This window comes from Lissotriton vulgaris, chromosome 11 (assembly GCF_964263255.1).
Source record: "Lissotriton vulgaris chromosome 11, aLisVul1.2, whole genome shotgun sequence".
NCBI lineage: Eukaryota > Metazoa > Chordata > Amphibia > Caudata > Salamandridae > Lissotriton > Lissotriton vulgaris.
Window position 1 is genome coordinate 837,244,024 of NC_141699.1, and position 16,879 is coordinate 837,260,902.

General features: G+C 48.6%; 1 protein-coding gene across 2 annotated transcripts in view; it reads left to right on the forward strand.

The window, feature by feature from the left end:
- Positions 1-2,675: 2,675 nt before the first annotated feature.
- Positions 2,676-16,879, forward strand: part of LOC147683567 (aquaporin-12-like) — a 49,819-nt gene continuing 35,615 nt past the window's right edge. The window contains exon 1 of one of the 2 annotated variants that reach the window (XM_086943971.1): positions 2,676-3,486. In XM_086943971.1, the coding sequence (XP_086800097.1) occupies positions 2,880-3,486 (607 nt within the window). In that variant the 5' untranslated portion in view covers positions 2,676-2,879. The remainder of the gene's footprint in view (positions 3,487-16,879) is intronic. The other variant, XM_086943972.1, reaches the window with a different exon arrangement.

A 16,879-nucleotide genomic window follows, 5' to 3' on the forward strand; every position in this document is an offset into this window, starting at 1 on the left:
TTTCCAAGCGGCGCAGCTTCGATACCTTGTTGAATGGAGCCGATGGGAGTCGGACAAACATTGGTTATTCCAAGATCAGGCAGTGGCGGGCCGTCCTTTACAAGAAGTGCCCTTTTTGCGTAGGGCTAACCGCCCTCCGAATCTCTACGCATCTTTTGTAACGCAGGTTCCACTGAGGGTGTGGGACACTACTAGCACTGCACACGAGCTTACCACGTTCCCCTCTCCGTTCACACCTATTGCAGACAACCCGGATTTCACACCAGGGATTACCCAGGGAGCTTTCGCACACTGGCGGGCTCCTGGTTGTAGGTCACTTATCCATGTGTATGGGCCGGACGGAGTTCTCCCTTTCCAGACGCTAAACGAAGAGTGTGGTTTAGCTGAGACAGATAGGATGCGCTACTGGCAAGTACGACACTGGGCTTTGGAACCACAGGTGCGTGAGCTGGCAGATAGGGAATTATTGCCGTACGAGAGGTGGTTAGTGACGCGGTCTTCGGACGCTAAGCTCATCACAGACCTTAATAAAATGTTACAGCCTCCCCCCACACACTTTCATAATCCAGGTAGGGAACGCTGGAACAGAGAGCTCGGAAGAACGTTGAGCCATAAAGAGTGGGACCAGATTTCATACTGGGCACAACATTCTGCATACCATGTAGGGCTAACTGAAACTTTCACTAAGGTGTCTACTTACTGGTATTACACTCCGGAGCGGTTGCATGAGATGGATAGGCATATCGATAATACCTGTTGGCGAGAATATGGGCATCTTGGTACACTGACACATGTTCTATGGGAGTGCCCGTTGTTGAGCCCTTATTGGAAGGAGGTGCTAGATGAGATTGACACCCGCTTTGAGATAGAGTTGCCCCGCTTCCCAGCATACGTCCTGTTGGGCCTGCCTAACGGGCTGATGTATACACTGAAATCTCGTAGGGGCAGACAAATTGCAATAGCATTGGGCTCCGCCGTGCAGAACATTCTCATACATTGGCGGACCACCACGGTTCCATCCATCACTGGCTGGCTACATAGATTGTGGCATGTCCTGGGGATGGAAAAATTATCACTGATGATGGCCGGGGAAGTAGAGCAATTTGGGGAGTTGTGGCAGCCCTTCCATGCATTACTGGCCACCGAATTTAGGGAACTGACCTGTCCGAGGTACTTGAGGCTTTTGAGGTTGACACTACCGCTGGATTTCACTGCTCAATAACCATGGGCTAGATAGAGGTAGGGGATAGTGGGGTGGGCTGAGCTCAGAAGGTTAGCTAGACAGGACACTGGACGGGGGTACTGGGAGGGGGGTGGGGGGGAGTTGGGGGGGAACTGTTCCTTTAAAAGGGGAAGGGCACGGTCACTTTATTTCTACCTCAGGGTGTTATTTAATGTAATGTTGATGGACACGGAGCCCACGGAGCCCACGCAGCCTCTACTGCATTTGCGGGACACGTAGCATTATCTTGAAGATGGGCTCTCAGGGTTGCAGCACAATATTTTAGCTTGATTGTCTTTCTTTTTGCTCTGTGTACCCTTTCATTAAAATACTTTAAACATAAAAATATAACTTTTAAAAAAAAGTAGTGCCCTGGAAGTAGCGCCGGCCGCGATGCTGCTCTGGCCGCGACGTAGCGCTGGCCGCGACGTGCGTGATGAGGACGTGCGTGATGACGAGGAGGAGAGACATAGAGCTGCGGTGAAGTGAGGAGCGAAGGCGCGTCATGGCGAAGAGGAGCAGATCGCGGGAAGGAGCGGCAGCTCAGGTAAAGTAAATGGTCCTTGAAATCGAGGCGGGAGACGGGAGGCGGGTGGCGGGAGGGGGGCGGGTGTGCACAGAGGGACAGGCGGGAGGAGTGGGGGGGGAGGGAGTCAGAGCGGGAGGGAGTCGGAGCGGGAGGGAGTCGGGGCGGGAGCGGGTGTACTGCCCTCAGCCCCTTTTTGCCCCAGGCAACGCTGGGGCGGGCTGCTAGTATAATATACACTTGCCTAAAATCATTTTAATGGTCAAAATATATTAATACGTCAGTTTAAAAGGTATTTATTTTCATAGCATTTTATAGTACGCATTTTAGGTCGAACTATGATCTTATGCCTGTATAAATCTTGGAGACGTTTTTATGTATTGTTTGTTAATTATGTTTGCAAATATGTTAATTATCATGCAAATAAATATCATCATTTCCTTCAAAAGTAAGTGAATACGGTAAAGGTTTGTACACACATATGGCCTTCCTTCGTTCAGAAGGTAGGAGAGCAGACAATAGCTATGGCGAGGGTTATGCTCTGTGTACCTCTCAGCCTTTCATATTTTTAAATTGCTAATCCGGAGTGTATGAGCTCCACATTGGCGTAAATATCAGACAAGTGGGGCGAGAGTTCTGTGCGACAATGAAAACTGAGGTTACAACGGATTGATACCTAGTTTTTAATTAACAAATCATACCTGGTGCTCGTTCGTAATCCACTTAATTTGTTCAACAGCTGTTTTTTCTTTCACATTTTTTTGTTGAACGACACTTCTAGAAACATGCAGTCACGTGCACATTGGCTTTCTCGCCTTCCCTATTATATGCACATTGCAGACTGGGGCAAACGCACCACAACAAGGTACACAAAGACGCGCAGCTGTGTGAGAGAAGTAAAATGGGGCGAAGCTGCACTGGCCGCTCAGAGAGTGTGGAGTCGACAGTCAGCACCTGACTGTCCTCTACGCAATGACACAGGTGCAGTTTTCCCAGGCTTACCCTTGATATGGACGGCGGCCGGCTGTACCCTGCAGATAATGAGTGCCACGTTTACTTAAAGGTTCTTAAATAAGAACAACCTCTGCGCTCGCTTTCTTTCATGCCTAGATACCCACAGCTCAGCTCGCCATGGCCGGCCTCAACATCTCTATCGCTTTCTTTGTGACTATGGTAGCGATTTGTGAAATTTGCCGTAGACTTCCCAAAAGACGGTGTCCCTCTGGGCTGTACCAGAGCGTTGTCAAGGAATTTGCCGCCTCGCTCCAGCTGGCCTCTTGCTGTCAGGAGCTGAGAATGCTGGTGGAAATCGGTCCCTGGGGTGGTGGCTTTGGCCCCGATGTAGTCATGACACTACTCTTTCTCCTATTCTTGGTCCACGGAATATCTTTTGATGGGGCCTCAGGCAACCCTTGTGTGTCTCTTCAGGAATTCCTGACGAAGGATTCCTCCTGCCTGCCCACCCTGGGTAAGCTTGTGACGCAGTACGCTGGCATGGAGACTGCCAAGGTGCTCACCACGCGGTACTGGACCTGGGAGCTCACTGACTTTCACATGATTCAGAACCTCATGGCCCAAGACTGCAGTTCTCCCCTCCATTCCTCGGTCTCACATGGCATGTTTGTAGAAGCGGTGTGTGCCCTATTGTTTCATTTCACCCTCCTTCGGCTCCACCACAGCCGTGCCATTTACAGAGTTCCTGCTGTGGCGCTGGTAGTCACCGTCCTGGCATACACTGGTAAGAATTATACATTTCTAAAACATTTCGAATTTGCACTTTCTAGTCGATAAACGCTGTTTTTTATATAGGTTTCACAGGGTGCAGTGCAGCAAAGAGGAAACATAATTTGTATTTAGTAAATTAGTTATCTCAGTGATCGACTTGTGGCCATATCAACTCACATCTTGATGGAGGTTGAAAAACATATGTCTGTAGAGAGCCAACACCTGAAGGCGTCTTGGGGTGAGGCTGAGTGGTCAAGAGAGGCGCTTAGACTGCCCGTGCTGGCCAAAGTCAGAGAACAGTAGGGTTTTTATATGGTTCTTGGAAACATTCACTTTTTTACGTTTTACACAGGATTTTCATAGGGTCGGACTGGGAATCTAAACTAGCCCTGGAGCCCTGCTCACTTCCTGCTTCATTCTGTCCAATCTCTCTCGTTATTTCTGTCTCTATTGTTGTCTACTGCCATTAACTGCTGGGAGCTAGTGAATATAAAAGCTGCACTATCGAGGTATACAAATATCGAGGACTAAATATCACATCAAAAGTATCAAAAGCTAAGAATAGAATTACTAAACCCAACTCCACATATGAATACCATTATATATATATATATATATATATATATATATATATATATATATATATATATATATATATATATATATATATATATATATATATATATATTTTATTAATGTAATTAGTCACAGTTGGTGTTTATTTTTAGCACTTTTATAATTATTACTTTTCTTGTTGGTCGCGTACATATAGGCATCTATATTGGCATGTGCATATGTGAATGAATTGATTACTATTGTTCTGGGCATAGAGTATTCAGTAACATGAGATTTTGCGATTTACTGTATTTAAGTAATTTGAATTAATTTATAATCATGTATAGCAATCGCAAACTGCATTAGCAGTGGATTTCAATCACAAAAGTAATGCCCAAGCACGACATAATCTTGCATTTGAATCATGTGTAAAAAGATTTTTTCTATGTCTATCCAATAGCCGATGTAAACAAAGAACGTCATCAAACTGCTCCGACGATCGAGTTGTGCATTTGTATATAAACTGTCTTTTTTATATGAAAAGGTGTTGTGACCAAGGCGGTTTGTCCGCCGAAACGCGTAAAGCCATTTGCACAGGGTAAATAAATTCCCTTTTCGTGAAGCCCACAGAGTCATCGCCTTTTCTTTTGATCTCGACGAGTAAGGTTTGGATTTCATATATATATATATATATATATATATATGTATATATATATCACTCCGAATCATTAAGACAGCCGGTGCATCGCCCTCGTCTTCACCGACAGGGACCAGGTATTTAGTGCAAAACATGTCTTTATTCCTTATTCGTCGCCATAACATTTTGGCTCGTCCGAGCCTTGATCACATGACAATGTAATGTTAGAGACCTCCAAATTTAAAGTGACAATGCACATTGGAAACAAATCACGTGAGGCACATGGGAATAGACATAAAGAAAATTCAGCATACCACAAGTTTAAAGGTGAATGCAGCAAAGAACGACCGAAGCGTACAAACATTGAAATGAATAAATAATGTTTAAAACATCAGAGTCAGTACATGTAAAAACAATGGGACAAGAGGTATAAAAGCAATAGAAAGCAGAAATATCTGTGCAAATTTCGCAGAGTTCTGTGCAAAAGCTGCATAAATGCAAAAATGCAGATCATGGTTGTAAAGTGTGTGTGACAGCCTAAATGCATAGGGTGCATACAAGCCTCAACGGATTGTGTTAATGAATTGATCTATACCCAATTGCCTCAGTGTGGACAGACCCATAAGTAGTAAAAGGCTGGCGAAGGTCCCATTTGTATAATCCAAACTCTTAAGAATAACCATAGTGCAAAAAAGCTAATATATACCGTCTGGTATTCAAAATGTAAACATGTGTACATTTCTGGAATATAACTCCGTGTCTGCATGTCCTTACAGAATACATGTACACAGAGCCCAGTCTAATAGAGATTAGTGGCTCTGTTGGAGTCTTGGTTCACCCCAGAGAGAAAGCACTGCTTAGGTCATATTAGGTGTTGTAGCCGTGTGAGCGAATAGCGGGTTACATCCCCTTCGGACAACAAGTCCCTACGTCAGCACAACCTGACATGTATTCAATTTGTCCTTCCCACGTGTGAGTGTAATTAGTGAATATAACATTTGATTGAGTGATGGATTTGATAAACAAATGTGGGGGAATTAATTTCCCTTGAATACTGAGGGTCCTTGGGGACCACCTAACCCACCAGGTATCTCCAGTATGTGCCAGGGAGCTGCGTTGCATAGAGGTGCCACGCCCCTTTTTTACACCTCTCTGCAACGCAGCTCTGTGGGGCTTACTGGAGGTACCTGGTGGGCTAATTGGCCCCCAGGGACCCTCGGACTCAAGAAGAATGTATCCCCCCATTTACAACGTGCCAGGGGGCGCGTTTGCACAGTGGTGCAGGGAGGGGGCGGGCCTAACATACTAAGTGAGCAAATACACCCCCTGGCACATTGTGAATTTGAGGATTCCCCTTCAATCCTGAGGGTCCCTGGGGGCAAAGTAGCACACCAGGTACCTCCAGTAAGCGCCAAAGAGATGCGTTGCAGAGAGGTGTAAAATGGGGCGTGGCCTCAGAACACCTCTCTGCAACACATCTCCCTGGCCCATAATGGGGGTACCCGGTGGAATAGTTGGCCACCAGGGATCCTGAGGATTCAAGGTGACTTAATCTCTTAACTTAAAATGCGCCACAGGGCATGTTTGCACACTTGTCACATCAGGCCCGCCCCCTCCCTGCACCACTGTGAAAATTAGCCCCGTGGTGCATTTTAAGTTGGGGGATTAATTCCACTTCAATCCTGAGGGTCCCTGGGAGTCAACTAGTTCACCTGGTACCTCCAGTAGGCGCCACAGGGCTGCGTTACAGAGAGGTGGTCCGAGGCCACGCCCCTTTTTACACCTCTCTGCAACGTAGCTCTGTGGAACTTACTGGAGGTATCTGGTGGGCTAGTTGGACCCCAGGGACCTTCAGGATTCAAAGGGACTTAATCCCCCAACTTAAAACGAGCCACGTGGTGCATTTGCACAGTGGTGAAGGCAAGGGGCGGGGCCTTATGTGACATGTTTGCAAACATGCCCTGTGGTGCGTTTTTAGTTGGGGAATTGATTCCCTATCAATCCTGAGGGTCCCTGGGGGCCTACTAGCCCACCAGGTACCTCCAAGTGTGCAAATGCGCTCCGTGGCACGTTTTAAGTTGGGGGATTAAGTCCCCTTGTATCCTGAGAGTCCCTGGGGGCAACTAGCCCTCTAGGTACCTTCAGTAAGCACAACAGAGTTGCTTTGCAGAGAGTTGAAAAAAGAGGCATGGCCTCGGACGACCTCTCTGCAAGGCAGCTCTTTGGTGCTAACTGTAGGTACCTGGTGGGCTAGATAGGCCCCAAGGACCCTCGGGATTCAAGGGGACTTAATCCCCCAACTTAAAATGTGCCACAGGGAGTGTTTCCACACGTGTCACATCAGGACCACCCCCTCCCTTCACCACTGTGCAAACGGGCCCTCTGGTGCGTTGTAAGTTGGAGGAATAAGTTACCTTGAATCCTAAGGGTCCCTTGAGTCCACCTAGCCCACCAGGTACCTCCAGTAAGCGCCACAGAGCTGCGTTGCAAAGAGGTGTATAAAGGGGCGTGGCCTGGACCACCTCTCTGCAACCCAGCTCTGTGGCGCTTACTGGAGGTACCTGGTGGGCAAGTTGGCCCTCATGATTCAAGGGGAATTAATCCCCAAATTTAAAACCTGCCAGGGGGTGCGTTTGCAGAGCGGTGAAGGGAGGGGGCAGGACTGATGTGACATGTGTGTACTTATCTAATCACTCCGCCAAAACCCAAGAACTTATCAATTCACCATGCACTCTCCTTGCAGTACACTAATCTTCCGGTCAGTACCCACGTACTCATGGAATGGCACAGGCACTAACACATGCACTGCTACAATCCCCTAATCACTTCCTGTGCAGACCTCTAACCACCTACACACTACTGATTCACTCCTCCAATTACCCAGGTAATACCCATGCACTCCAGAAATCCCTCTGTCATTACCCATGCACTCCTCCAATCACCCAGCCATCACTGTGTACTTATCCAATCACGCAACTAAAACCCAAGCAGTTATAAAATCACCATGCACTGTCCTTGCAGCACTCTAATCATCCAGTCACTATCCATGTACTCATGCAGTGATCCAGTCACTAACACATGCACTGCTGCAATACATTGAGGACTACCTATGCAGTCCAGTAATCTCACTGGTACTACCTATGCAGTTCTCCAATCACCCAGCCAGTCATATGTCCTTATCCAATCACCACACCAAAACCCAAGCATTTATAAATTCACCATGCACTCTCCTCGCAGTACTCTAATCATCCAGTCACTACCTATGTAGTCCCTGTGTACTACCCATCCAGTCCTCTAACCACCTACACACTTCTCATTCGCTTCTTCATTTCCCCTGGTAGTACCCATGCAGTCCAACAATCACCCTATCACTCCCCGTGCAGTCCTGCAGTCACCCAGCCACTACCATGTACTAATCGAAATACTCCGCCAATACCTAAACACTTATAAATTCACTCTGGCACTCTCCTTGCAGTATTCTAATCTTTCATTTAGTAGCCATGTACTCATGCAATGATCCAGGCGCTAATTTATCACTGTTATAATCCCATATGCCCTACCCATACAGTCCTGTACCCACTGACACACTTCTCATTGGCTCCTTCAATTACCCAGGTAAAACTCATGCAGTCCCGCAATCACACTGTCATTCCCTGCGCACTCCTCCAGTCACCCAGCCACTACCATGTACTAATCCAAACACTCCTCCAATAGCCAAGCACTTATAAGTTCACCACACACTCTCCTTGCAGTACTCTAATTATCTACTCAGTACCCATGTACTCATGCAATGACCCAGTCACTAACGCATGCACTGCTGCAATAGCTTGAGGACTACCTATGCAGTCCAGTAATCTCCCTGGTACTATCCATGCAGTCATCCAATCACCCAGCAAATCCTATGTGCTTATCCAATCACTGCACCAAAACCCAAGCACTTATAAAATCACAATGCACTCTCCTTGTAGTGTAGGAGAGTAGGGTCTGCTTCCTATGGTTACGCCCACTTTTTGCTGTGATTCTCTGGTGTTGCGAATTTAGTCTGGCTGTGGCCCTGCTAATCAGGCCCACAGCCTAGCTGTTCTCTCTCTGAATTGATACCATGTTGTGAGAAGTTGGCCTGATATATGATGTTCCCAATTCTGGAACCACCTTGTATCAGTCCAAACAATCCCTTATGGTGTCTGGTTGTAAGTCAACCTTATAGACAAGCTATCCTATGGCTAGCATGGACTAGGCAGCCTTAAAGGCTTAACTCAAGAGGTTGTGTTAAGCAAGCTTTTTTACCAATCACAATCCTGTAACATCAAATGAAAGGACACCACACAAGTATATATTATAAAAATATATGTATTTATTAATAGAATACTCCTCTGTACTCTTTATGAGTGCAGAGGCACAAGCGTTTAAACAAAAGCACAGTTAAACATATGAAAGTTGCACAATTATGGATGAGGCCGGGGGGCCACGCAAACCATATATTAAGAAAGTGGTATAAGAGATGCCAATCGAACAGTGGTTAGGCCTAGGGCCTAGGGAATCGCTGGGAGCAGTCGGGACTAGCAATGCTGAAGTCGGGAAAAGCCCGCGGGAATCGGGTGCAGCGCTTAAAGCACACACACGCACCAATGCAAAGTCAATGGTGTGTAAAAGTTACAAAGTTGCTGTTTTAGGAACCTTCCGACTGACCTAGAAGGATGAAACTTTAGACACATACACTAGAGATGTGTACCAATGTAGGAACACCAGTGTTGCTGAGTTACCTCACCCACAGGAAGCGGGTGCATAGGTGCGAAGTAGTGTCGGGTTTCGTCACGCAGGTCGATGGTGCCTGAAGATGAAGATGCTGCAGGCGTCGTGAAGAGAAGTGTCCGGTGTGATCCAAGGGTGGATCGAAGATAAAGATGATCTGAAAGCAGAGGGGACAGAGTCTGGGTCACTCAGCAGTGACCAGGATGGAACCAGAAAGGAACCAGGCAATGTCGGGAGCAGTCAGGTCGATGTCAAGAAGCTTCTCTCCGCTGCCACGTGGACTCTGGGGCACCGAGGATGTCAAGCAGTGGATCACGAGCTGTCCCACGCAGGCTCTCGCTGTCGGCGGTGTCGGCTTCCGGATCGGAGCGAACAACCCTTGGCAAGCCTAACCCACGCAGGATTCGAAGATGGCTTAATGCTCGGACCAGGAGGGTCAGAGCGGGTGCTCCTTTTCAGGGGAGCGAGTGCAAGTCTGGAGCAACCAGACTCATGAGTCAGATTTCAAAGTTCGTCGGCAAAGGGGCCACAAGCCAATGGGCAAGTGACCGGGCCAACGCGTTGAGCCAAAAGATGCAGAAGGGCCCCACGCAGCACTCGGTGAGTGTAGAGGGGTGAGCTTCGGTGCAAGAGTGCCTCAGGGCTGGGGCTTCTCAAACCCCAATGCACAGCTTCGAGGGTCACTCGTGGGCTGCACGGTCAGCGTCTCGTGGTCTTTCCAAGATGGCGGGCCCCACGCTTCAGGTCGCCTCCACGGGTCTCAGCTCTGCAGGGACTGTGGATCGGGCTGTTAGAAGGCAGGCACGCTGGGTCTTGTCAAACTCTGTTGCTCGAGTTCCGGCGGGAACTGCAACAAATCAAATGTCAAGGTGCTGGATGGTGCCTGTTTGCACAGGGTGGTCACTCCTTGACCACAAGGGAGATTCTTCAGTCTTATACGTCGAGTAGGATGTCGAAGGGTCCAGAGTTTAATTTCATAAGTTTCAGTCAGGATAATCTGAATGCTTGGGCATTGCTCCCACTCTTATACCAATCTGGTGGGCTGGATTACCTGCTAGGTCCCTCCTATGGGTGGGACCCTGGAAGGGGGTGGTTACACCCCTTTCCCTTTGTCCAGGGTTGCGCTGGGACTGGGGCTGGTGTGCCCCAGAACCGGTTTGACCGGATTATGCAAGGGGAAGCCTTGTGCTCCCCAGGCACTGTCTGGTTTCTTTCAAACCTCCCTGCTACAATCCACTATCTCCTGTCTGGGGTGGTGTGACACCTCCCCGCAACAGGAAACCCTTTGTCCAGGCCTCCTCTGCTGAGTTTCGGTCGGCAGCAGGAGGTCAGACTTGTGTCTGTGGCAGAAGCGTCCATTTTGTGATGCCTAGGGTCTTTTAAAATCAACCGCGTTTTAGTAAAGTAACATGTCTTTTCCCTCTAGAGGGATGGAATGTTATCCCCGTCGACAGGACTGTCGAGGGGATAGTATTCCAAATTGTATGACACCTTACACGACATGTTTTGATAAAGCCAAACCAAAGTTAACATATAACCGCAATGGATTATAATGCACTTAATAGTATATGGTATGGCATTATCCTGGAACAGCTTAGGGAATTGGTCCCGACAGCTGCAGACAGGCTCAGCTCATGCTAGAGCACCATCTCACATAAAACCAAGCACTCTACCTCCAGGATTGTTAAGGCCTGCCATAGGAGTGACTTATAGGCATATATGTGTCCAGATATAGGTTTAGATATAGGTATACTATATCTAAGCAAGGGGTGATTACACCACCTTACCCCAGCTGAGTGATCAGCCAGTTGTGTCGATTTAAGTACCAGTCAGGGGTGGAAAAAGATATGCTGCAGCCCCAGGTAGTCCTTGTTGGCACCTATGCCCTGAGCACCTATAGTGCATGGTACAGGGGCTGACAAGGAGTCCAGTTCCAATTGGGTTATGTACCTATAGTACATGTATGTGAATTTAGAGAGAGTACAGCAGGCCGTGGCTCTGATTAGCAGGCCCACAGCCACATTAAGTCGAAAACCAGTGAAGCAAAAAGCAAAAATTTGGGGTGACCATAGGATAGCAGACCCTACTCTCCTACACATGTACTTTAGGAACATACCAGATTGGTTACTGGGTCACCCTTGTGAGCCCCTGTATAGTGTACCCTAGGTACCCAGGGCATAGGTGCACCCTAGGCCTACGAGAGGCTGCAGCATGTATTGTGCCACCCCTGGTTTGCCTTCCAAACGGACACCACAGGTCTGTTCACCCAGCCTGGCTAATGTGGTGTAATCACCCCTTACTTAGATATAGTATATCTATATCTACCTTATATATAGACACATAGTAACCTATCAGCTACTCCTATGGCAGACCTTAACAATCCTGGAGGCAGAGTGCTTGGTTTTATGTGAGAGGGTGCCCTAGCATGAGCTGAGCCCCTCTGCAGCTTTCGGAACCATCTCCTTACAACTGTACTATGATATAGCCATACCATATACTCTTAATTGCATTATAATCCTCGCGGTTAATGCTAACTTTGGTTTGGCTTTATCAAAACATGTTGTGTAAGGTGTCAAACACTTTGGAATACTACCCCCTCCCACCAGTTCTGGCGGCGGGGGTAGCATTCCACCTTTCTAGAGGCAGAAGGCATGTAGTTACTGGTAAACCCGGTTCAAGTTAAACAGAGCCTCAGCATCACAAAATGGATGCTGCTTCCACAGACAAGAGTCTGACCTCCTGCTGTTGGACGAAACTCCGGCTGGGGAGGCCTGGACAATAGGTTTCCTGTCCAGGGAGGTGCAGGCACCTCCCCAGACATTCTATAGTATATTGGGGGCAGGGATGGCTGCATTCAGTGAATGCTTTCCAGACACTGCCTGGGGCACACAAAGTGTTCCATACATAGCCCAGTTCAAACCAGTTGCTGGGGCACTCAGCCCTAGCTCTGGCACAAAACTGGACAAAGGGAAAGGGGTGTAACCACCCCCTTCCCAGGTCCACCCATAGGAGGGACCTTACAGGTAGGACAACCCCTAAACTTAGTATAAGTATAGGAGCTGTGTCCCTAGGACTTTTGATTACCCTGGACAAAACTTTGAAACATATATCCTGGACCTTCGACGTTCCATTCAGACTGGAAGATGGAAGACATCTCCCTTGTGGTCAATGAGTGACCACCCTGTTCAAACAGGCACCACAAGCAACTTTGCCGGTCTGCATTGTCGAGGCTACCGCCAGAACTCTACTACTCCGCGACACAGGACACAGAATTCACAACATCTCTGATCCTCACCTTCATTCCCAGCAAAGCTGAGACCTGTGGCGGACACGAGAGATGTGGAACTGGAACTCCTGGACATCCTGCATTTCGCTAACTGCCTCGACTCCTGAGATAACTTGCAGTTGTGCATTGGGGTACTTGAAGCACCAGCCCCGAGCACCATTTGAAACTCAGGCCTCCAAACTCCATGATTGTCCCGTGCGGCCCCCTCTTGCATTTCAGCTTGTGGGTCTTCCCAGTTCCTAGTCCATTGGCTAGTGGGCTCTCTGAAGACTCCATTTTGAATCTAACTTGCTTTCCTGTTTGCTCCAGGCTTGTTCCAGCTTCCCTACAAAGGAGAAGCACCACAGACCTTGCTGGTCTGCACCAAAGCCAATCTCGACATCTTGCATGGATTGCATTTGCCAAGACTTGTTGGGTCCAATCCGGAAACCGTTACTGCAGTCAACTAGATCCTTTGTGGGACAGCTCAAATCCAGCTCCTGGTTGTCGTCGACACCTCCTGAACCTCGTAGCTGAAGAGACAAGCTTCACCTTTTCACCTGAAATCACCCGACATTGGCTGGTTCCTCCCTGGTTCCATCCTGGTCACTGGCAAGTGACCCAGACTCTGTCCCTTCTGCTTTCAAGTTCTTCAGATCTTAGATTTACCCTTGGATCCACCCAGACACTTTTCCTCTGGTCGCATGCAGCACTTCTTTGCAGCTCTCCATTGAAAACGATGACGAAACCCGACACCAAAAGGCACCTATGCACCCGGCTTCCCTGGGTGAGGTAACACGAGTACTCCGGTGCTCCCGTGGGTCTTGACACTCGAAGTTTAAAGGGGTTTCATTGTAGTCCATCCAGAAGTGTCCTTAAATTGTAAATTTGTAACTTGTTTGTTTCCCTTAGAAAGTCAATCGTAACTCGCAGCTGTGTTTAGACACTGCACGCGTCTCCCGTGGGCCTCCTACTTACTAACCCTTGGTTGTTCCTAGAAGTCCCAGCGATTCCCTAGGCCTACTTTCTATCTCAGACGGGGTTCTTATACCACTATTTTAGTATATGGTTTGTGAGGCCCCTAGGGCAAAACGTATACTGTGAAACTTATCGTATGTTAATTAAGTAACTTGTATTGTACTTTTACCTCTGACCTCATAAAGAGTGCAGGGGGGTTGTGTTTAGAATACATACATATATATTTGATATATACCTTGTGTGGTGTCCTTTCATTTGGTACTGAAGGGATTATACTTGGTAAAACAACTTGCTTAATGCGCTCTCTGAAGTCTTCGCCAGGTGACTGCTGGTCCATGCTACCACTAGGATAGCTTTCTATAAGGTTTACTTTACAACCACCATCAATAAGGGTTGATTAGACTGGTGCAAGGTGCCCACTAGAACTAGTGGACATCATATCCCAGGCTAACTTCTCACATTGGTGTGCAGCGGTGGGATAAGAGCTTGCATTGTTTTACCTAATAATCTTGAGAATATCATTTGAAAGATCACATTAAGGTACCTGTAGGTACATATGAATCAAGTCTTATAATACATAAGTTCTACTGAACTTAGCAGTTGTAAGTGGTAAGGGCTTAGCACACCCTGACTACAACTTCTAGAAAGGTTCTAGTAGGAAAACAAGTAGTGTAGGTAGGTGCACAAACCACACCTCACTAGTCATGTCTTCAGGAGCAGGAGGTAGTACCTCTCTGCCAGATGTCAGCAATATGCAGACAACTAAGTATGATACTGTTAGTTTCCAAGATTTGAGAAGCTTATGTGTGGTCAGAAAGTTAAGACAAGGACAGAATCCCACCACCCAGCACCTAGTAAATCTTTTAGTGGCAGATGACCTAGAAAAGGCATCAAACCCAGATGCACAGGGTAGCAGGGAGGAGGGCCATCCTTCATCAGAAGAGGATCCTAGTGGAGGAGCCCCCCTGGTCTCTGAAGATTATGAGTATGTAGAGGTTAATGAACCTAACCTGGGAAACACAGGACTATCTGGAGGAGGAGAAGGCCTAAGAAGGCCTCCCTCCAGACCTCCAAGTAGGCCTAATGGTGAGCCCAGAAGACGCAGATCACTTTCAAGAGGATCTGAACATTCTGACTCATCAGTAGGGTCCAATGCCTATTCTCAAAGGAGAATGACTTCCCCTCAGAGAAGAGAGCATAAAGCTAGGATGAAAGAAGTCAAGCTTAGGCTCAAGAGGCAAGAAGTTGCCCTTGCAAAAGAGACCTTAGCTCTTGAAAGAGAGAAGAATTTGCGTGGGCTAGAGCCCACTGGTGGCAGCAACAACCCTAGTGGTAGGGAAAGGTCTCATGACCATAGAAACCTGAACAAAATTGTACCTCCCTATCAGATTGGGGATGACATCCATAAGTGGATCACTGCTTTGAAGAGGTCCTGCAAAGTACAGCAGGTACCTCAGAGTCAGTGGGCAGCAATTTTCTGTCTCTCCTTTGCAGACAAAGGCAGAGATAAGCTCCTCACTGTTAAAGAAGAGGATGCTGTCAACTACTATGTGCTGAAGAGTGCTCTGATAGATGGGTTTGGCCTAACCACTGAGCAGTACAGGTTGCTGTTCAGAGACACCCAAAAGACACCGACTCAATCAATCAATCACGGCATTTGTAAAGCGCGCTACTCACCCGGGAGGGTCTCAAGGCGCTGGGGGAGAGGGGTATGTTACTGCTCGAACAGCCAGGTCTTGAGCTGCTTCCTGAAGGAGAAATGGTCTTGGGTTCGCCGAAGGTGGGTGGGGAGGGAGTTCCAAGTCTTGGCTGCCAGGTAGGAGAAGGATCTTCCTCCGGCGGTGGCTCTGCGGATGCGTGGTACGGTGGCGAGGGCATGGCTGGTCGATCGTAGCTGGCGGGTGGGCGTGTAGAAGGTCATGCGGTCGTTGAGGTACTTGGGGCCCAGGTTGTGGAGAGCCTTGTGTGCGTGGGTGAGGAGTCTGAACGTGATTCTCTTGCTGACGGGGAGCCAGTGCAGGTCTCTCAGGTGTCCGGTGATGTGGCTTTGTCGGGGGATGTCCAGGATGAGTCGTGTTGAGGCGTTCTGGATGCGTTGGAGTCTTTTTTGAAGTTTGGCTGTGGTTCCGGCGTAGAGGGTGTTCCCGTAGTCCAGTCGGCTGGTGACGAGTGCCTGGTAAACGGTCTTCCTGGTTTCTGTGGGGATCCATCTGAAGATCTTGCGGAGCATGCGCAGGGTGTTGAAGCATGATGAGGAAACGGCGTTGACTTGACTAGTCATCGAGAGGTAGGAGTCCAGGATGAAGCCCAGGATGCGTGCGTGGTCCTTTGGCTTGGGAGCGGTGCCCAGGGCGGGGGGCCACCAGGAGTCGTCCCAGGCGGAGGGTGATGATCCCAGGATGAGGACTTCCGTCTTGTCTGTGTTCAGTTTCAGGCGGCTGTTCTTCATCCAATCAGCGACGCCTTTCATCCCTTCGTGTAGGCTGGCTCTGGCGGTGGCAGGGTCGTTGGTGAGGGAGAGGATCAGTTGGGTGTCGTCGGCGTAGGAGATGATGTTGAGGTTGTGTTGACGTGCGATGTCTGCGAGGGGGCTCATGTAGACATTGAAGAGGGTTGGGCTGAGAGAAGATCCTTGTGGTACGCCGCAGATGACTTCGGTGGCCTCGGATCCGAACGGGGGGAGGCGGACTCTCTGGGTTCTTCCGGCGAGGAAGGAGATGATCCACTCCAGTGCTTTGTAAATGTAAATTTAAATGTATTGCGATTTATATAGCGCACATATCACCCGAAGGCATCAAGGCGCTTGCCTTGGGAACCCGTCCTGGTAAACCCCTGTGAGATAACCCCAGCAGGGTATCCACAAGGTGAAAGCCAGGCATCCCGCCACGAGGGGCCGTAGTGGAGATTAAGCAAGCTATTGCCCAGAGTAGCAGAGTGTGAACCCGTGAGTCGAGTAGGCACCGGAACGAGAATTATCGAGTCCATGGAATTTTTGAGCCCAAGACCCGCCGAGGTGGGGAATTGAACCCTAGTCCAGGACCGATCTCAGCTTCCAGGTCTGCCGCCTCTAACCCCTGAGCCACACTTCTCCACTGCTTTCTCTTGGATTCCGATGTTGCTGAGGCGCTGTACTAGGGTGCGGTGGCAGACAGTGTCGAACGCCGCTGAGAGGTCCAGGAGGATGAGGGCCGCAGTTTCCCCATTGTCGATCAGGGCTCT